The 21,877-nt window shown below is 44.6% G+C and overlaps 1 protein-coding gene across 1 annotated transcript; it reads left to right on the top strand.

Moving 5' to 3' along the window:
- Positions 1-4,621: 4,621 nt before the first annotated feature.
- On the top strand, positions 4,622-21,204 carry LOC123022958 (alcohol dehydrogenase 1A). Its single transcript, XM_044429148.1, has 9 exons — positions 4,622-4,758; positions 9,518-9,619; positions 12,245-12,383; positions 13,047-13,134; positions 14,267-14,486; positions 16,698-16,961; positions 17,617-17,752; positions 18,678-18,816; positions 20,101-21,204. The coding sequence occupies exons 1-9, from the start codon at positions 4,741-4,743 to the stop codon at positions 20,123-20,125; spliced, it is 1,131 nt and encodes a 376-aa protein (XP_044285083.1). The 5' UTR covers positions 4,622-4,740; the 3' UTR covers positions 20,126-21,204.
- Positions 21,205-21,877: the final 673 nt, after the last annotated feature.

The following is a 21,877-nucleotide window of genomic DNA, read 5'->3' as shown; positions in this document are numbered from 1 at the left end:
CAGGTAGCCTGAAAGCAGAAACCCTCCAAGGGGGATCTTGGTCAACTGGTTTATAGCAATCGCATACAGAAGGTTGGTTTCTCACCCTTCTTCTCTACTATTTATCCATTGACTTGGTAATCCACAAAGTAGCCATATTTATGACCTAGCTGCTTTGTACACTATTCTTTTGCTCAGATACCAGGCCCTAGAAGATTCTGGTCAGATATATCTTCCTAACTGAAGAGGAAAGCAGAGGGGAAAGGGGGCATGATTTCAGCAGGGTCAGGAAGCAGGCTTTTTCTCTTCCTAACCTACAAGGTCAAAATGCCTTTTCTAAGGTTGAGTTACTGGTGGTGAGACTAAATAGGCAGGCAATAGGATTCTGCCACTTCTGCTTGTTCACCGCTGGACAGCCCCTCCTCCAAAGGGTTTCCCTCTAATGCAACTCAGTCCTTGGGCTGAATGCATTTCAACACATCTGGGTTAAAGGGGTTATAGAATAGCGTGGCTGATGAAAGGCATTTGTGCTGTCTGAGGTGGATCAGCAAAAGGCAAACCTACCCAGTTGAGGGTCATTGTACTCAAGGCCAGCCAAATTATACATGCCTTGCCTGTGTGTAATAAGCATTTTTTTAATCTAAATATTTAAGATCTTTTCTTCAAGGGCACTCACATTGTGTACATACCTGAACATGTTCCATCACTGGGGAGCAATATCAAAGACTGGGTAATTGATTTTGTCATATATTAATGAAGTTCATGTTACACTTTGATACTATTTATTCAAACTTACATGGGTAATGAAAGCCAGACATCCAGCAGCTAACTAACCAAGCCGTATTCCATCCCATGAACAGTGAAGTTACTGGGTGTCCTCACTGCAGGAGTCCTTTTGATTCAAGGCTGCCCGCACATTGCCCTTATTACAATTATGCCATAAAAATAGTATCCCTGTGGTTGGTTGGTTTTCCAGACAGACTGCCATACTTAGAGGCTCTTAGTGCATGACTGCCATAGTCACAAAGCGAGTAGCCAAGCTCTGCTTTGCCCCCAGTCATCACATCATAGGATGACCATGTATTCTACTTTGTAGTGAACAGTCCTCTGTTGGAAGGACTCTCAGATGGTAGTCCTCTCTATTGTTCTCTTTTGTGTTTTGCATTTCTTTTTCTTTTTCTTTGGCAATGCATAAGTGACCACCTCACATCAAGAAAGGGCAGATAATGATGAAATCAGAAGGTAAGCACTCCTTAGCTGTCTGATTGTGGGTGCTTCATCTGCAGGTCACAAGTACTATAGTTACTAGATGTAAGCATGCATCTACTTGTGCATTCCGAAGCAGCTGGGGTGCTGGATTAGCTAATGATCCCAAGATTTAATTTGCCACCATGAAGGCATCACCAAGACTGATGTTCAGGGCCCCAGCCTGAGACCTTGCAACAGCTTGCAGGGCTGAATGTTTCCCTCATTCAGGACACAATCCATTGCTTATTTATTATATCTATATTTATGTCCCAGCTTTTTTTTTTTAGAAAATTTCTATGCCACCCCATTCAACGAAGCCTCGGGGCAGCTCACAAAACATTTTTGCCCAGCTGTCCCTGTATAATCCTCTTTCTCTTCTACATTTTGATCCGCACATCATCTTGTGAAGTAGGTTAGGCTAAGACCGAGTGGCCAGCCAAAAGTTCATGCATGTCCTAATCTCCATCCAGCACTCTAACCACTGCACCACACTGTCTCTCTATTTAGACAGAGACACCTCCTATAACTGGCTGGGGAATACTGGGAGTTGTTGGACATTTTGCTGTCTAAACATTCAGAGGACTGCCCCCTGAGTGTCTGTCCAAACATTTCCTTCATGTTCTCACCGTCTTATCATCTTACTAACCATACCATGAAATAGCATTCTCCATAAATGATGAATTCACAAATGGAAGGATTACCTACAGTGAGGTCAAATATGTTTCTGTTTTACATCACTGGCTTTTGCCAAGACTTGGGAAACAGACCTCTCCTTTCTGTAGGGGATTTATTATGCATTCAGTTCATATTTGTTAAAATATGATAAGCTGGGTGATAGAAAATAGAATCCTAGAGGCTTGCATTGCCAGAGTAATTAATCAGGTAGGATGTGGCTCCAAAACAGCATGCTTCTTGGGGGAAACACTTCTAAACTGAGTAATATGTCTATATTGTGCATGCAGTTTGATTCTCCATGCCTGAAACTTTTCTCTCCACCTCAGAGGAGGAGATTTGATGAACCCCATGGCCTCTGGGACACTCTGCAAGGGACCAAAAGATAGCTACCAATGAGATAGTTCCAGTTTGACCTTTTGCTTATCAGTCCATTAACTGGACTGATGGTATTACAACCATTTGCCCTTCACATTTTTTCTCCTTCTACAAACTAATTTTAACTATTTAGTAATAAAGCAAAACTTCATAAGCAAAATTTGGCATGAACTAAAACTTCTGTTTCCAAATAATGCCCAGGGGTACAGAGGGCAACTTTAAAAACCAAAGCACTAAAAAAGTAGTGAAAAGACCAGAATAAAAGAAAGTTAAAATACAGATAATATGTATGAGCAGCAATCACATAATCAACATTCATTGATAAAAGTTCAAATAAAACTTTTCAGTCAGCATATTGCATGAACTAGGCTCACTTCCCCTAAAGTACACTCTTGCAAGGTTATCACGTCAGAATTTGGATCAGAACTGGAAGTAAAGAAGGGGTCAGAATCCTTTGCTGAAATGCCAAGGTCAGCAGGCCCAGCAATAAGCCAAAAGTTTGGTGAGAACCAGACTTCATCTAATTCTGTGGATAACAATGTTGAATGAGTGGTGTTAGATGGTTTAACATGCTTCATCAGTCAAAACGTGGTCCAACTGAGTAGCATCAGATGTTCTGGCTAATTGGCTAATGAGTAGCAAGAATTTCCCTGAAAGTGCCAGCTCCACTTGGTAGTCAAGAGAGGAGAGATATACTGTTTGGAATCAGCTTCTTATAATGAAGCCACATTTCCCCTAATGGGCAGTAATTGAACTTCACTTGTACCTTTCATTAATGATGACTGAAATACTCTTATTTTGTATCACCAAGTCAGCCTAGTTGACCAATTTTAATATGAAGACTAGTTTAAATCTTTTGGGCTTGATATGTTGTTCATTTATTAGGTTTCTGTCCTGCCTTTTCCTTTTCTTTTTTTCTTTTTAAGATCTCAAAGCAGCTTACATCCTACTCCTCCTGCTGCTCTCAGTCTTACCCCCACAACAGCAACCTTGTGGCTGAGAGCCTGTGACAGGCCCAGAGTCACCCAGTAGGCTCCCCATGGCTGAGTGGGGACTAGAACCCAGATCACCTGAGTCCCAGTCCCATGCTCTTAACCACTACACCTCACTGGTTCTCTCACTGTTTGGACAGAAGGGGCCAAAACCCAGCTCCTGACACACACGAATTCAGCAGCTTGGATGGCTCCTGAATGCCCACTGGAGAGTGCTCCACAAGCCAGTTACCACGTCACCATCAAGTGCACTTTCATTAGATTCATCAGAAGAGGAAAAATGGAAGCCTGCCATCCACTGGTTCCACAGAGACCACCCGAATGATCATCTCTCCCTATTCTGCCTCCATGGCCATGGGTAGAGAAGATCAGCCTTGGAAAGAAAGACACAACCTTCCTTTCCTCCCTTCTGTTTCAGAAAGCACTAGTTCCTTTGAGTCACTGGAATTCTGGTACTGGGAAGTAGTAAAAGGAGGGGTGTGGGTATTGTCCATGGGGATGCCAGGAGAAGCTGTATATCTGTAGGGTTCACAGCTCTCCTGGCCCTAGAACCAACTCCCTGCCAAATCTGCTGATGACCTGTGGCTTCACTGGGTGAGAATTGGCTGAAAATGAGGGTGGAAACCATTCAAGACCATCAGAGGCTGTGTACTTGGGACTGTCCAATCCATCTCATCTTCTTCCCTGAACTGAGGCACATGAATTATGTTTTTTGATTGCATTCACCTATGACTGAAGCCAGATCTTGTACTAATTGGCACACCTTTGCATGCAAATTTCTAAATGTATCTAGTACACTATCTAATAATATCAGCTTTGTTTGCAGCAAAGCTTGCCTGTTTGCCACAGGTAATCAGAAATTCCATTTAGGTGAGTTCATAAAATTCCATGCGAGTGAGCAGGACTGGTGGCAGAAGGGCTGATTTTTCCAGTTTCCCCCAACTATCCTGCTTGGTTTCTCTGCTAACCATAGAAGAAGTGTCTTCCTTCACTGCTATCAATCTCTCCTATGCCAGCCCATTTGACAGAACTCTTAGAAAAAGTAAGAAATAGGCTGCACTTTCACGCTGATACCAGAAGTTTCTCTTGCAACACAGTCATGCAGTGTAGCAGCCTCTTAGCAAGGTACTAGCAAACTCCTCGCAAAATGGTGATCTTTATGGGACTGTTTGTAAAGTGGCAATAAATGTAACCCACTACGAACATTTTAATGCTATAGTGCTATTAGTGTGGAATGGAGACCCAGTAGAGGGGGAGCTACTATATTTCCTCTCTGGGCTAATGGGTGGGACTTGAGAATAAAGTGGGCTTGGTTTAAAAGCACTTAGCTCTATTTGGGCAGTTCTACAGGAGAACTGAAAAGCAATCTGTCCAGTTTACACTGAATAGCAGGGAGTTTGTTCATGCTGTTGGTTTTCTGAAGCAAGAAAGCAAAGAGTGGGAGATTCAGCAAACCTGACAAAGGAGCAGTATGAGCACCGCAGGCAAAGTAAGTGCACAAGTTCATGTGGAGCCTTCACTGGCATTCATAATCCAAAATGAAAATTAAATTATTGTCTATTGTGGGAGCAAGTATTCTTAAAGTAATTTTATTGCACCTATTTCTCTGTTAATTTTTATCACTTTACATTGTAATTCTGAATTTGCTTTATCAATACAGATTGATATTCAGTATACACAAACCACTTTTTCTACTAGTGGTAGGAATAATAAACTCTAACTATGCAATCCTACAGATGTGTACTTAGAAGCAAGTCCCACAGGGTACATTGACACTTCTCCAAGGTGGGTGGACAAAGGATCGTGGCCTTACTCAGCCAGATCTCAGCACAAATGCTTATTAATGCCAGAACCGGAAGGTGGAGAAAAAATATTAATGGAGTGTGTTACATGAACCAAGAAGAGACCAGCAATTTTGGAGGGATTTTTAATTACAGTATCATCAAGACTTGTGTGAGGTAGAAGACATTTAATCTAGTCAGCAGCTTTCCCCCACCTGCTGCCTTCAGAATACAGTTCCTGTTATCCCCCTGCAGCAAGATGAAGGCTGATCTAGCAGTGTCCTCACAGCTATGGATGTATTTTTTATTATTTCAACATTATTTAAAATATTTATTGGTCACTCCAGGGCATAAGACCTCCCACAGGAGCATGCAGCAGTAAAAACCCATAAAACTGTGATACAATGTAAAAGAAGTAATAACAGAAAAAAATTATCAAGGTTTTGCAAGTTAAAATGCATGGGAAAACCAGGTTGCCTCACTGGTTTCAAATGCTTTAACTTGTTCCTTACGCAATGCTTTACTTTTCCCAGGTTGCTTTCATACTTCAACCCAGCAGCATGGTTTGAGCAAATCTGTGTAAATTCAAACATGATAAGCCATCCTGATTTATAACTCAGCATGGCTGATCGTGTTGTATGAACCTGGCTTCATTTTTATCATGAAAGCAATAGGTTACATCCAACTCTTTTTACTTCTTTTTCCACACGATCACACAGATCCATAGGCAAACTCGCTCTGTCTTTTATTTTTCATCTCAAGGCAAGCACACACCAAGAAAGGTATTACATTCTTTTTAAAACATTATGTCAAGGAAATCCAAGGTTGTGCGATCAGATAAAATTCAGAGATACTTCAGTTTGGCCAAAGGGAATTCAGTTACAAAGCTAACAGTTGACACTGTACTTTGTATCTTCTGAGCTGCTCATGAAAATAGAACTGCCAATAGAAAACACCTTATGCAAATCTACAGTGTTATCACACCTGGCATGCTGTGTACAGTTCTCGTCACTGGATCTAACAGAAGCTATTGTAGAGCGGGCAAAAGTGCAAAAAAGGCAGCTAAGGTGGTGGTCCCATCACCCTCCCATAGCAGGATCTTGTCAGCCTCTCCATGCAAGGGTTTATGAGAATCCAATGAAGGGATAAGGCATGAGGTAAGTAGTGGTCCTCAGTATTGGAGAACCCTGCACTTTGCCTGTTCTCTGGGTAGCTATTTTTGGCCATCTAGTTTTAGTACCAGGGGGGACAAGGTAAGGAGGCCGGAGCACGGGTTGGAATCAGTGGGCAGTTCCACCACCTGAAGCTCCTCCCCTACCGGCCCATCCAGCACCCCTCCTTTCTGCCTCCAAAGCCGAGTTGCAGCCATGCCATGTAGGTGGGGAGAGGGGGGAAGCTGGTACAGTTATTTCCACATCAGCTGTGAGGGGTTGGGGGCTATGTTGGGGGGGCATAGGATTGTATCTGTCAAGCCGTCAGGCACGTCTACTCATGAGGAAGAGGCAGGAGCTAACAGTGAGAGTCAGGCATTGGAACAAGGGGACTTACATTTGAGGCCCAATGCCCAGATGGCCCCTCTGCAGCCTGACTCTGAGACTGCTGAGCAAGTAACCTCTCTACAGCCTGACCCCTTAGCCAGCCTCTGAGCGAATAGCCTCCCCGCAGACTGATGGGGAGGCATCTGAAAGAGTAGCTTCCTCTCATTCTAACTATGAGCTGCCTGAACAAGTGCCCCCCCCCCCCCGGTGCCTGACTCTGAAACTGCTGAGCAGAGTTCAGGAGAACAAGAAGAATTAACAGGGAATTTGGCAAACGCCCAATTTAGGAGAATTTTAAGGTGGAAAGTCCAATTATGACGACAGGACAGAGGTCTGTCCCACCCACGAATGGAAAGATGAGATAGGAAGGTCTGATGCCACGTGATCTCCTGAGGTAGCTCAGAAAGGAAGCAGCAACTGAACTGTAAGGGGCTTGTTATTAGAGTTTATCAGTCACATCATAAATCTTGTAGTTCTGTCCCACCTTCCTCTTTTCTTGCTCACTACAACCTTGTGTCAGGATCTGGGCTGTTCTGATGGCTAGAACCAGAACAAGCACCCCCACTGTATTTGCAGGATCAGTCCCAAGGCCTGCTGGACCTCTCATTCCATTGATGAATGCCAGCCAACTGGAAGCCCTGGGGGAACAGCTATATAAGAGCAAGCTCTTCCCTCAAGAACTGGTCTTAGCAACACAGTTTCTCCTGCAGCTGCAGTGCCTGCTCCTTGCTTGTTCCTGCATCTTCCCTGTCTCCTGCCTTGCTGTGTTGCCTCCACAGCACAGGGCCTCGTGTTTGCTGCTGCGCTTGCATCTTGCCTGACCTCTTCTCCTCCCGTTCCTGCTGTGTATCTTGCCAAGTCCCCTTGCTATGTTGCTTTAGCTACACCCTGTTCACTGTTGTGCCCGCCTCTTGACTGACCCATATCCTGCTTTGTCAGTGTATCCTGCATTGCCCTCAGTGGCACAGGGCTTTCTGCAAGCTATGGTTCAGTTCCTGCATCTTGTCTGAGCCTTGCTGCATCTGGTTCCTGTTGTCTCGTGTGTCCTGTCCTGCCCTGTCATGTCTCCTGCCTTGTTTATCCTCTTTAAGGTACCTGCACCTCTGTTTGTCCTCCTGCTTCTTGACCCCTTGGCTTGTTCCCAGTCACGTCCTCATTCTGCCCTGATGCATACTTCTGGCTCTTGACTTCAGGCTGGACCTTGGCTATGATTTGGACTTGCCATTAAGTCCTGCATTTGGACTCTGCCTTGCCTGAAGTTCTGTTGCCCTGGCTGGGGCCTCTGTGGCTCTCGTCTTGCCTCTGGCTACCCACATTCCAGCTGTGGAGCCTGAGACCTTGCAGGTAGCTTTACATGAAGCATTCTATTATGCTAACTTAATACACAGCTGATAATATTCTGTTATATTGATCTTAAGCCAGTTGGGTCAAGTCCAACATTTAGATAAAAACATATGATTCCCCCTGCCCTTTGTGAGGTAAAAATGTTCCTGAGGTTTGAGTGGGGAGTGGTACTAAACAGAACGTGCAAAGTTACCAGGAGGAAGAGCCTGAAGAACTGGGCTGGGGGGTGCAAAGCTGACCAGGGAGCATGACAACAGAGTCCTGTGTGTGTGCAAGCTGGACTCAAGGGCATGTGAACAGAGGTGTCTGTATATGCAAACCTAGACAGGGGACGTGAAGAGGTGTGTGTCTACCTGAAGCTGACCTGGAATCTGAACAAGATGCAGGTGATCAGTAGAGCCTGGAAGGGAGAAATCAATGAACTAAGAAACTCAAGATAAGTGTGGTGCTCCAGGCAAAGGCTGATTGAGGCCTATAAATGGGCAGGAGAGAAGATGCCCCTTATCATCAAGAATACAGATTTCCAAAAGCAAAATTAATTAGTAGGCAACCAGGATGCAAAATCAACTGGAGTGTTCTTCCAGAACATGCAAAGACTTGGTGGGGAAAAGCATATTTCACCTGTGTCTAAATGTGGTGATGGTGGGGAATCCAAACTCCAAAAAAAGCAGCAGCTCTTTATCTCTGAAGGAGAAAGAAGATACATATTTCTACCAAACTTGGACCTGTTTTTATTACTGGCTAGAGAAACAGGACTTTGTGTGGATGTAAATATGACTATGGAATGTTGAAAAAAAATGAGCAGGGGGCTGACCCAATATGTCTGATGTATTTGATGATTGATGTTTTTAGTGTTAAAAATTTTAATAAAATCTTTAAAAAAAAAAGCAGCAGCTCAGAGCACCCTTCCTGCTTTTGGGAATGCAAGCCGGCTGCCTGAGCGGCTGAATTGCCCCAGCGGAGGCACAGCTAAGTGAATGTGGAAAGTGAGAATAGACTGGACTGAGCTGCATTTGCTCCAAAGAAGGGTGTCCTAGAAATTGCATTCAGGTTTTGTGTCTGTCTATATCCTATAATTCAGTAGACTAAATATGTAGCATGCAGGTGATCCTACCTTTTTAAAACCTCCATGTAAGTATCTAGGGCCTCAGCTATAGCTCCATTTATAGCTGCAGAGGTTATAACTGGGCCCCATTGACCTCCTGTGCATCTGTAGTGCCCTAAACTGTCATGCTGAAGGATTTGTATTTAATCAAACAAGATGTTTGGTCAATTCACTCGTTGACTGTGTCCGTTTTGGGTGGGACAGCTTAGAACACAACCTGTGATCCTCTGAGACCTTCTCGAGACCCAACCCTAAAGAGGATGCCCTCAAATTCAGCAAGGTCAGTTCATGGTGCAAACCCAAGACCCAACCTCATTTACTTCATTCTCTTGTTCAGATGTGGAATAAGCTATGCTGTGGACCATGTTCAGATTGTCTGAAGGTGTATGAACTTGCTCATCTTCACAGCAGTTGCTTATAACTTCCTCACTAGTAACAAACATTAGCCAAGCTGATTTTTTCCTTTGCATTGTTTTACAGGTCATCAAATGCAAAGCAGCCGTTGCTTGGGAGCCTAAGAAACCCTTTAGCATTGAGCAAATTGAGGTAGACCCTCCAAAGGCTCATGAAGTTCGTATTAAGGTAAACAAAAACAAGATAATATTAATGGCTTCTAAACCAAATAAGGAACAATTGAGGGCCCCTGCACAGCTTCTGAGGGGCCATGGGATGCTTCAGATTCCTAAATCAGGTGATGGAGTCTGCATTCTGACCTTGGAGCTGGAAATTGGAGCTCAGAGCCACCCACTCACAGCTGGCAAGAAAGATTCATACTGGCTGCTCTCTGAGGTCAGAAAAGTGGCCTTAAACAGGGAAAGGTGAGGATATTTTGATGGATGAAGAGAGGAAGAGACCAGAGAGTCTGAAATAAGAGTTGTCTTGATGCCTCTACAGCTTCCTTTCCTATCCTTTTGAAATGCTGTTGCTACATGGGCATATCCATACAGAGTAGGTGGGATGGGGTGCTGAAGATCACCTCTCCTCTTCCTCCTGCCCTGCAGAGGATGTGTGTAAACCCCTGAATTTAGGGGCTTAGAATCCTTTTAACAGGAATGCACACCTTTGGGTTCATCCTTGCAGTGTTTTCAGATGTTTACTGAAAATTAGAGGGGGAAATATAAAGTTGTTATATCGATTAATATAGCCACCTTTTATAGCAGAGATGCAGAACACCATTAATAAATAGTGTACAACAGAACTCCACACATTCCTTCTGTTTGATGTTCTGATGGTACTCTTTGACAGATTAGTACCTTAACCAAAAGTAAACGCATTTATTACCCAGAACCATTGCAAATTTCTTTTGCTTTCCAGTGTTTTGAAAAACCTAGTATTTCAGCTTCTAAAGAGCCTTACATTCATACAGGATAATAATTTTAGCAGAACCCTTTAACCCAGGGGTCCTCAAACTTTTTTACCAGGGGGCCAGTTGAAAGGTGCCGGTGCTGGGCGCAGGCCGGAAAAGTGGTGCCGGCGGTGCGCATGGGCCGGCGAGGAGGTGGGGCGCGAGGCGAGGGCAGGCATGCCAGGCAAGGGGAGGCGAGGCGAGGGCGCGCGCGTGGCGAGGGGAGGCAAGGCGGGGTGGGCACACGCCGCAAGGCGGGCACATGAGGCAGCGGCTTGCTCACTCGGAGATCGTTTTCTCCAAGCAAGCAAACCGCTGCCTCCCCATGCGCGGGGCAAGGTGAGCGGCAGTGAGCGTGCGTGTGGGCGTGTGCACAATGGGTTCAAATGGGCATGGCGAGCCAGATCCAGCCCCCAGGCCACAGTTTGAGGACCCGTGCTCTAACCCTACAATAGTAGGCCTTCCATTTTCCTCAGCAGTAATGTATCTGTTGGAGTCCTTGCAATCCCTGTTTAGACATTTTTCTTCAAAAGGCTCCTGTCTCAGTCCACACGTGTTCAGTCGATGTAAAGAATGTACCAGCTCAACTGATGGCAGAGGCAGTCACTTTCTGCATGGGACCCCTTTGCTGAGGGAAATGCAGTGGCTGCCTATTTCCTACCAGGGTTCTGTTTTGAAATTCCATTTTTGGTGCAAAAAAGCCCAAAATAACTCAGGAACAGAATGCCTGCGAGAGTGAGGTCTCCCCCATCAGCCTGCCGACTTACTTAGTTCCCTGACTGAGGCATTCTGCAAATTCTGTATGGACCTAAGATCTGCTCAGTCACTTTGGAGCAGTGCATTTAATGTGCTGCCTCTCTCTTTGTGGAATTCCCCAGCAGTTGATACCAGGCAGGCTCCATCGTTGTTTTGTTTTGGTACCAAGGAAAGCCATCTTTATTTAAACAAGCTTTCCCAGAATGTTCAGCCACTGTTATACTGTATAACTTGGATGTTAAATGTTTTCAATCTCATGTGCTTTGACTTTTATTTTACTGTTCAACACTTGGGAATTTTTTTAAAGATATGAGGCAATGTTATAAACTCTGAAAGAAAGAATAAAGGCAGACAAGCATGTAAGAAGCATCTAACTCAGTGGCCAAAAATTCCTTGAACACGCACTGTTTAGTCACACGCATTTCTCACCAAGCTTTCTCATCATAGGAAGGTGGAGTGCGACCCTATGGCCTCCTGACATCATCTGAGAAGCCATTCCTTGCGGGGAGGCTGCCCTGCCTCTGCCGCCACAGCCAGTTGCTCCATCCCCAAGATCACCACTGAGTCTTAGAGGGGGAAAGCGGGGTGAGCGTGGGGACAAGGAGCAGAGGGGGCTGCAGCCATGGAATTCCACCAGTGCCAATGGGTGCCCCACCCTCCTCCCTGGTGCTAGACCAGATGGCTGCCTAGAGAAAATGCAGGCTCTGAGGCATGGTGGCTGCACTGACTGCAGCCTTGCCGATCGCCTTGGGTACGCCTCTGCCTTTGGAGCCTTGTGAGCATCTTCCTCAGGGACGATAGCATGGTACGTGATGGCATCATCCTTTGCAAGCTTAGACAGCAAATGTCCTACAACTAGGGCTAAACATGGATGGGATTTCCTCCTCCTGCTGAGTTTGACATTTGGTTACATTTAACTCACAATTGCCTGCACCAAAGGTTTTTGTATCCTTGGACCATCAGTGGTCCATCTGAGAAGCTCACACGCATAGTTTTTGGAAATCATCATTTTAGATTTATTCTGTCTTCAACCTCTGTTTTAAGAAAAGGCCCTAAACACAAGGCCTTTTCCTGCCCTCCTGAAGCACAGTTTCTTGTCTGTGCAGATCCTGGCCACAGGTATCTGTCGCTCGGATGACCATGTGATCACTGGTGCCTTTGCTATGCCTTTCCCAATCGTCCTGGGCCATGAAGCTGCTGGAGTGGTGGAGAGTGTTGGAGAGGGAGTGACTTGTGTGAAAACAGGTATGGGAAAGGACGGGAGGAGCACTTTCATGGGTGCTGAGAGCTACTTTGCACATGCCGTGGCTTCCAGGGCAGGCCCAGAACAGTTGCTGCTCGAAGGAAAGGACACTTGCTGTCCTCGGAGAAAGAGGGCCCCTCCCTCCCCCATTCCATCTATAGAAGATGGCTGGATTTACAGCAAGACTGGTGAAGGGACAGCATCTCCCACCTCACCTGAAGGTGGATGCAGACACTGCCCCTGAGCAGAGAGAACCCCAAGGAACTGGCACTCTTGCTCCGTCCTTGCCACCCAGCATCTGCCTGCATTGTCTGTCTCTATGTCTTGCAGGGTACCTAAAGAATGGCATTTAATGTTATGGCTGGGCCCATATCATGCTCACTGCTTTCCAGTTAAATCCCACTGGACTCAGTAGGATTTATTTTGAGAAGAATGCTTATAGCTGGAGTTCATGATTTCCATACCAAGGTTAATTAACCATAGAAGGATACGGTCCACCGCAAATATTTCTAGTGGTCTTGTCTGGAAATATTTATACTTGACTGTTATGTTCCAGAGCCCAGTGGAAAGTAGATTTGTTTGGGTGTGTTTTGCTTTGTCCATATATGTTTGTATATTCAAATCCCTGATTGTAAAAGTTGTAACTGTTTATTTTTTGATTGCAGGAGACAAAGTAATTCCACTCTTCGTTCCACAATGTGGAAAATGCTACTCCTGCCGAAGTACCAAAGGCAACCTATGCAATGAAACTGAGTAAGCTTTGTTATGGTTTTGTTTCCAAACACAGTACTTCAATGTACCCTTTAATAGCTACTATTTAAAAAAATGAAAAGGAGCACGGAAGGCAGGGATAAAATTAAATGTAGCCCCTCTTTCTCTCTGTCTCTCTCTCTTCATGTGCCTCCAATTAGCAGAAGCCTCTAGTGCCTTCACAGTGGCTTGGGGCTCACCTGTGAGTGTCCCAGGCGAGTCCACAGTGAATAGTTAAGGAAGTGATTAGAGATTAAGGCAAGAAATTTCACACAGCTCAAGAAAGGCAAACAGGCTGGGTGCCCGTAATTTCTCCTTCAGTGACTTCCGCAGTCCTTAAACCACTCAACTTCCTGGTCTCCAGAGTGCTGGGGTGGCAGCAGGGAGGGAGGGAATTAAGGATGAGTGGAGGGACACAGACCTGTTCAAGGCTACTCAAGGAGCCTTACGGATGAACAGGGACTTGCACACAGGTGCCCTGGGCCAAGTCTAGCATTCTGCTCACTACAGTGCATGAGGGTGAGTTCAGACTACATGTGCCATTAACTTCATCTTTGCATTTAGCATGCAGGATACCTCAAAATCCTAACAGCAGTGGCGTGGAGGCAGATAATTGTTGAAACCTTTCCCCCTTTGCTGTGGTACTGAGGAAAATCTCTCCTCTGCTGGAGCTGATCTTTGCATTAGAGGGACGTTCTTAGTAGCACCAGTGAGAGCTTTCCTTCCAATCGCAAATAGCAGTGTTCAGTGCAATCTTATAGTCACCTACTCAGAAATATGCCTCATTTCATTCAGAGAGAGTTACTCCCAGGTAAGTGTGTACATGATTGTAGTTTTACAGATCAATCCTATGCAAGTTTTGACAAAAGAACTCCCAGCATGCCCCAGCTGGTATAGCTGGGCATGTTGCAAACTACAGGCTTTTCCCCCATCTAAGCTTGCAAAGGTTCACACCCTTACAGAAGGTTTTCCGTCAGGACCACAACAGGGGAGGAAATGGTTAACTTTCCCCAGCAGTGAAACCTTTTCCAGAGATGCAAAGATGTATTTGATCTCATGTTCAGTGTGTCTCTGACCCAAGATCCCATTTTACCGAATCTTACTTTCACACCTTTGTGTGTCTTTTTTTCAACAGCATTAATAAAGGAAAAGGTTTGATGCCTGATGGCACCAGCAGGTTCACTTGCAAGGGGAAGCGGCTGCACCATTACATCAACACCAGCACCTTCACTGAATATACCGTGGTGCATGAGACCTCAGTGGTCAAAATTGATGCCGCTGCCCCTTTGGAAAAAGTGTGTCTGATCGGCTGCGGGTTTTCTACTGGTTATGGAGCAGCTGTTCAGACTGCCCAAGTGAGTATCCAAAGAGGCACTTCAAGGTATGTTGCTCCGGTACATATTTACTATCATCCCACAGGGCATCCATTGCATGTCTCACTTCCAGAGAGGCAAGGTTAGTGAATTCTTTGGACAGGACTTTTGCAGCAGTGCCCCATTTGTGGAACTCAGCCACAGGAAAAGTGAGGTTGCCTTGTTCCTTTATTATTATTATTATTATTATTATTATTATTATTATTATTATTATTATTATAGCATTTCTATGCTGCCCCTTGCCGAAACCTCGGGGCGGCTTACAACATGATAAAATACATTGAAATACAATAGTACATAATAAATTACCATTAAATATAAAAATACAAAAAATACATTGATTTACAAAAATAAAATTAAAATTATCAGTATAAAATAAAAATATAGGAGGAGAAAGAGAAGGAAGAAGAAGTTGCCCTGGCCAGATCATATGTTTTAACAATTGAAATGATGTTTAAATAAAAAGGTCTTTACCTGGCGCCGAAAAACCAGTAACGACGGTGCCAGGCGGACCTCTTTGGGGAGTGAATTCCATAGGTTGGGCGCCACCACAGAGAAAGCCCTCCTCCGGGTACTTACTCTCCTAATTTCTTTCATGGAGGGTTCCCGGAGAAGGGACTCTCCCGCAGATCTCAAAGGGCGGTCGGGCATATACGGACGTAAGCGCTCGTTCAGGTAGCCAGGACCCAAGCTGTTTAGGGCTTTGTAGGTCATAATCAACACCTTGAATTGGGCCCGGGCTTCAATGGGAAGCCAGTGAAGCTGACGGAGGACTGGAGTCATGTGAGCATAACGCCCCATCCCCGTCAGCAACCTGGCAGCTCTATTTTGCACCAATTGAAGTGTTCGGACTGTCTTCAGGGGAAGCCCCACGTAAAGCGCGTTACAGAAGTCTAGGCCGGAAGTCACCAGCGCGTGTGTCACCGTCGCCAGGCAGTCGTACTCCAGGTAGGGGCGCAGCTGATTAATCAGCCGAAGCTGAAGGAAGGCGTTCCTCGCTACCGCTGTCACCTGAGCTTCCAAAGAAAGCTCCGGGTCGAGGAGTACTCCTAAGCTGCGGACCTTATCCCTAAGAGGGAGTGTTGCACCATTCAGGACCAGGTCAAATCCACCCTCTCCGAAACCTGATCCGCCAACCAACAGGACCTCCGTCTTGTCTGGGTTGAGTTTCAGTTTATTGGCCCTCATCCATTCCCTTACCTCGGCCAAGCACCGGTTCAGCACAGCCACTGCCTCACCTGGATTAGTGGAGAACGAGAGGTAAAGCTGGGTATCATCAGCGTATTGATGATTCCGCAGCCCACACCTCCTGATGACATCTTAGATGGGTAGAAAAGATAGTCCTGGCCAGTTAAGCTTTCAATGCTGTACAAATTCTGTTGCTCCTAAATGTTAATGCTGCTGTTATTTTTTTTTTTCCTCAGTGTGTGCACGTGTTCTTTGTATTTGGGGATTTTTATGAGTAATTGTAATATAATTGTTGTGCATTGCCCCAGGCACCTATTAAGGAGAGGGTGTGATTTCTGCATTTTAGGGCATGATCCTATGCATGCTTAGACACAGAAAAAGCCCTGCGGCTGCCAGCCCAGCTGAATGGGGAATGCTGGAATTGTAGGGCCTTTTTTCCTGTTTAAGCATGAGTAAGCTTGCACTGTTCTTCACCAGTGTTAGCTGCGTTTTAGTGGGCAACATGTTTGTCTGCTGGTTCTGCCATTTACTTGCCTTTTGCCTTTAGGTTAGGGAGGATTTGTCTGGCCAGTGCCTCCTGTTGCAATACAAAGATCCTGATAAGAAAAATGTTGCAAAGAAAGCATTAAACAGAATGCTTCCCTTGTTCTTTTGTCTGGACATGACAGTGGCTAAGTAAGCTGCAGAATGATGCTACAGGATTCCACAGAATCCTTTTGGCGTGTTAACGCCACTAAACATTGAGAAACTTTTCTATACTCAGTCAGATTTTTGGTCCATCTACATAAGGGGTGGACGACTTGTAGCCCTCCAAGTATTCAGGCCTAGGTGAATCATCAAAGCAGATTGGAAAAGCCTCCAGACCCCTTATCACCCAACTTTTTAAAAAAACTTTTAGTGCCTTTTCCATCAACACCAGTAAAAATTTTCTGCTGCATAAAAATAAAGAGAGTCAATGTTCAATAAACCATGGAGCACGTTTTTGTCTTGTGTGGGTTTTTTTAGGTGGAACCTGGTTCTTCCTGTGCCATCTTTGGCCTGGGAGGCGTCGGCCTGTCCGTGGTCATGGGCTGCAAAGCTGCTGGAGCTTCCCGCATCATCGGGGTTGACATCAACAAGGACAAATTCCCCAAGGCTAGAGAGCTGGGAGCCACGGACTGCATCAACCCTCTGGATTTCAAGAAGCCCATCAATGAAGTGCTCTTTGACATGACAGATGGAGAAGGCGTGGACTATTCCTTCGAAGTGATTGGGCGCACAGACACCATGGTATGCGCATGAAGATAAGATTGTTGAGGCAGATAGTGCAGATACAACATAATTAAAGTAGCCAGACTAGATATGGATCAATCATTCGGCCACTTGGGAGCTATAGTCTAATATAGGAAAGTTAACATAGGGTTTGAGGTTCCCCTCCAGTCAGAGGGGATGTCTTATGAAACAAAGAAGTGTTTACTCACACCTGCTGTTGGTAGCACAGGTGAAGAGGCAGCTCCCGTTTTCTCACTGGTCAGCATGGATCTAGCAAAGCAGCAGTAACACAAAGGGGTCTGGTGAGAGGCCGTTGTACACGGCAGCCCCTGGTGTCATCTGCCCAGTGAATTCAGCAGGATTCAAGGAAGGGAGGAAAAGATAGCGACAACCTTGGTATTCACATATTTTAACTGCAGCCCTGTTTAACTGGACTGTCCACTGATCTGAGAACTATTTTTGTTGACAGGCAGTATATAAGCATTGTAGGTTAGCCTCCTTCTGTGTGGCACCATCCAGATTTTTGGACTGCAACCTCCATAATCCCCAACCATCAGCCACAGTGGCTGGGGCTATGGGAGCCGCAGTCTAAAACATCTGGAGGGTGCCACAGAAGGGTGTACAAAGTAAATCAAACCATCAGGAAAGTGTGTGTCTTTATATTTTTCTTCAGACTGCTGCCCTGGCCTCCTGCCAGAACAACGTTGGAACCAGCATCATTGTGGGAGTGCCTCCTTCAGCATCTCAGATCACTTTCAACCCACTGTTGCTTTTCACAGGCCGCACCTGGAAGGGGTCTGTGTTTGGAGGTACAGTTGCATGCCTGATGCTTCCAAAAGCTATCTTAGGCCAATGTATGCAATTTAACATTTAGCATATTTGCCTGTCCTGACATCATGATGATGATGATTTTTCCATGCATGTTTTGAGATAATCACAGCACTCGAAGTGAGGAGGAAAGGGATCATGCAGGGAAGACGGTGGATCCAAAGTGTGACCATTATTTAGAGTTTTGTAGAAGCTATCAGTGGTGCTCCCTGGTGGTCAGCCTGCTTTGGAGATGGAATGCAGCACTTTGGATGGTGCCTATAAAGCTCCAAAGCTGAAGCCGTATGGAAACATGAGAGACAAGTTGCAATCGGCATTAAATGCAGAGGCATTTAAAGCTACCCAAGGATATTTAATGGGTTAATGGGTGAGATGGCCCCATGCCAGGTGCTTTTAACAGGTCTACTCTCTATCAAATATAACTTGAACTGTTAAATTGCCTTTAAATATTGTGCTTTGGAAACATTCATTGCAATTATATTTGACCATGCTCTGGGACTGTGGTGAATTGCCCAGAGAGCTTTGGCTATTGAGCAGTGTGGACAGTGAAAATAATGATGATGATAATTCTGGCAATAAATATGCCAGCATCCTATGCTGGGAAACACAGCATACAGTGCATCTTTCCCCAGCCCTCTGCTATTCTAAGTCCATCTCCACTTCACCATGTAGGTGCTTAATCCACTGAGACAGCGAAAGCAACTGTGAACAAAATGGTATTTGTCATTCATGTTCTATATACACCAGAGACCAGTTCTGGTATCATAAGTGGTCTGGAATGGAACCTGGTTTCCACTAATTTAATCTGCAGGGGAATCAAATGCCTGATTATCATTTCAGAAGTTTTACTGCCCTTATTTCAGTGCTATATCCTGAGTTATCTTTCTCTATCTGCTGGTTTTTCAGGATGGAAGAGCAAAGATGCTGTCCCTAAACTGGTTTCTGATTTCATGGGAAAGAAATTCACTTTGGATCCATTAATAACTCATACACTACCTTTTGAAAAAATCAATGAAGGATTTGATCTGCTCCGGGCAGGAAAGAGGTGATGTGCATTTTAATTTTTGGCTTTATTAGCTGCACACTGGCTGTGAAGCACATTTGTGGGGCGGCCACTAAACATGCAATCAGCCTGGCTGAACTGATGCTTCTGTGTGAACTGAGGCCCCCCTGCGGGCAGTATGTGTGCAGGAAGAGCAGTTCAGTGGTGGAACACATTCCTTGCATGTGGAGCTTCTGGGTTCAATATCTTGCATCTCCTGTTAAAGAAGGATTGGGTAGCAAGTCCTAGGAAAAAATCTCTTTTGGTGACCCTGGGAGTTAAATATCATTTGCTTTATTTGCTTATTATTTGTTTGCTTCACCTGCTTGCTTCTGGATATGAGGCACTTATGCTTCCCTGCTCATCCTCTGGGGCCTCGCCTGTGGTTTGCAACCACTGTGATAGCTTCCTTTAGGTGAAGGAAAGTCTGGAATTATCTGGAAATTGTGGGATGAAAGGTTTGTGTATTCATGCAGTTCCACTATACCACACTGCCACCTTGATGTTGTGCAGTGGAACACACAGAAAAGCAGAGAAAGAAAAACCTGAAGGGAGGGGAAAACACAGGTACTGGGGCTGATCTTAATCCCACAAAGGATCCAGACACAGAAGCCTCAGAAAAGTGGTGGGTTAAATGCTCCACACAGAGAAGTCCTATATCCTTCCATTCCCCTAAAAGCAGTGCTCAGAACAGCTAACAATAAAGACAAAATGACCACATTATAATTTAAACATTGAAAATACTCCAGTAAAATCACCTCAGTGAGAAAGAAATAACAGTACCCACTAGATTAAAAAGTGAAGCCAGCCTGGTCTCCCTTAGTAGGGAGTTCTATTGCTTAGAAGCAACCACTGAGAAAACCCTCTTTCGTGATCCCACAGATATACACCTGAGTATGGCTGGGCAGAGAAAAGGGCCTTGTCTGAGGATCTTAAAACCTGAAGAGGCTCATAAAAGGAAGGAGAAAAGGGTGGTGTTTCCAATAAGGCAGCTTCCTATGTCTATGTGGCCAGACTGCTGTCCTCAGTGGTGATGGATCAAAATATAATATTCCCACACAGCAATCATAACTCTCTGTGGGCATTTGCTTGGAGGTTCCCCATCATATTCTAAAGAGGATTGCATGTGGACCACTATCGTGTGCATAAGAAAAGCATCCATTCTCCTCCCTCTGCTCTTCAGTCTCCCAAGAACTGTTTGAATAACGTCCTGAAGTGCTAGATGTTTTGTTTGGCCATCTGGAATAGGTTTTATAAGCTCATACATGTATCATTTGTTTGTTTCAGCATTCGCACTGTCCTGACATTTTAAGATCTTGAGGAGAGAAGAATGATGAGAAAATCATCAATAGCTAAAGATCCTTCTCTACAATCTGTATAATCAACAGTGTGTTCTGGGTTTGAGGTTGTTTTTTGGGGGTGGGGAGTAGGACTGGTCTCTTCTGGTGTAGCCTTATCTTTGGGTAATGGAATGAATGGATGTAGAAAATTCTAAGGTAGGGGAAACACAACAAAAGCTACCGAAATCAAGATTCCCAAATATTAACAAGCTTGAAATAACTGACTAGGTGCAGTTGTTCTTTTCTCATCGGATAATGGCATACTATATTGGACTGACAAGTTCCAGAATGCATTGCTTTAACTGCTCAGAGAGCCTTGCCTATTGAGTAGTATATGAATAAATACATACATACATATTGGTACTTGAATTAAGATTAAGTTTGGGGCAGGCAACCTGGTACCCTCCAGATGTTTGGGACTTCAACTCCCATAAGCCCCCATAGGCATGGCCATTGATCTAGGGTTCAGGAGCTGTAGTCAAAAACAGCTGGTGGGCACCAGGTTAACTTCCCTGGTAAGATTTGGGATATATATATGAGGTTTCTCCATCTACTATTGCACAAGCTGCTCTGTGAGCTTTAATAGATGACCCTGATCTGTGTATGCAAGTGAACAGGTGTGCAAATTCAGTGTTTCATTTATGTGAATGGGGATTTCCACAAGCCATGTACACTGAGAGTGTGAATTTTAGTCCTCCTTGAGTGAATCTGGACCAGAGCAGCTGTTTTGTTTGGGTCTTTGTTAACAACCTCCACTGGGATACCAATGTGGTGTAGTGATTAGAATATTGCCCTGTGACCCAGAAGATCCAAGATGTAGAACTCAGACATGCAGCTCCGTAAGTTACTTTTGGCCAGTTACTGATTCTCAGCTTAACATACCTCAGAAGGGGGTGGTGAGGATAAAATGGTGAGAAGACGGATGGAATAAATAAAATATCTTTTAGAAAACCTATATTCACAAAGAGATGGATGCGGTATCAGATGACATCATGGCAGACACTAATTTTTGTAAATGTAAACATTAATAAACTTCGCAAAAGACAATCAACACTTGAAGTAAATGCAAGTTGCCGTTTCTGAAACCCCCATTGCAGATGACTGTAAGCACACTAGTGTCTGAGCATTAAAACGAGATCTCTCACAGTACTGACTCAGCTGCTGAGAACTTAAGGAATGCTTGTGAATGTTCAGAAGTCTAACAAACCGTCAGCCTGCAAAGACCAGGTTAAGCTATATGCAGTTGGCGCAAAGGATGAAAAGAGAATGGAATCGCCAGGACTATTGGAGTATTTATCAACTCTTGTAATGTATATTTGCATGTTGTGGCATCATGTGAATGATGTGCGAGTTGATTATATAAGCAGGACTGGGCAAGTAAGTATGTAAGAGCACAAGAGAGGGGTATTTACATAGAAAAGGTAGATCTGATATGATACCACGCCTGCAGTTTTAACGAAGCATTAAGGAAACAAGCCTATGCACATTTAGACAAGAAAATAAAAGTTCTAAACTCCCAGCTTAATAGTTGAAGAATGTTGACAGTTGTAGAATTTTCATCAGTCTAAACTTGCAGAAGATTGTGCCTTAAGAACAACAGGGAAGGAAACTCCCCATGCACTGCCATGGAAATGGAGAAAGACCAAGGGATAAACCATAAGAACTTGGTCAGTTTGAATGATTTCAAACTTTTGTTTGGAAGATGGCTATTTACGCTTCACTTC

This window comes from Varanus komodoensis, unplaced genomic scaffold (genome assembly GCF_004798865.1).
Source record: "Varanus komodoensis strain SLA01 unplaced genomic scaffold, ASM479886v1 scaffold2, whole genome shotgun sequence".
Taxonomy (NCBI): Eukaryota; Metazoa; Chordata; class Lepidosauria; order Squamata; family Varanidae; genus Varanus; species Varanus komodoensis.
The sequence above is the reverse complement of the archived record's forward strand: the minus strand, read 5'-3'. Positions and strand labels throughout refer to the sequence as shown.

Coding starts and splice junctions, on each gene's coding strand:
- LOC123022958 (XM_044429148.1), top strand. Junction 14,487..16,697: donor CAGCTGTTCAGACTGCCCAA/GTGAGTATCCAA, acceptor GGGTTTTTTTAG/GTGGAACCTGGTTCTTCCTG. Junction 17,753..18,677: donor GAAGGGGTCTGTGTTTGGAG/GTACAGTTGCAT, acceptor CTGGTTTTTCAG/GATGGAAGAGCAAAGATGCT.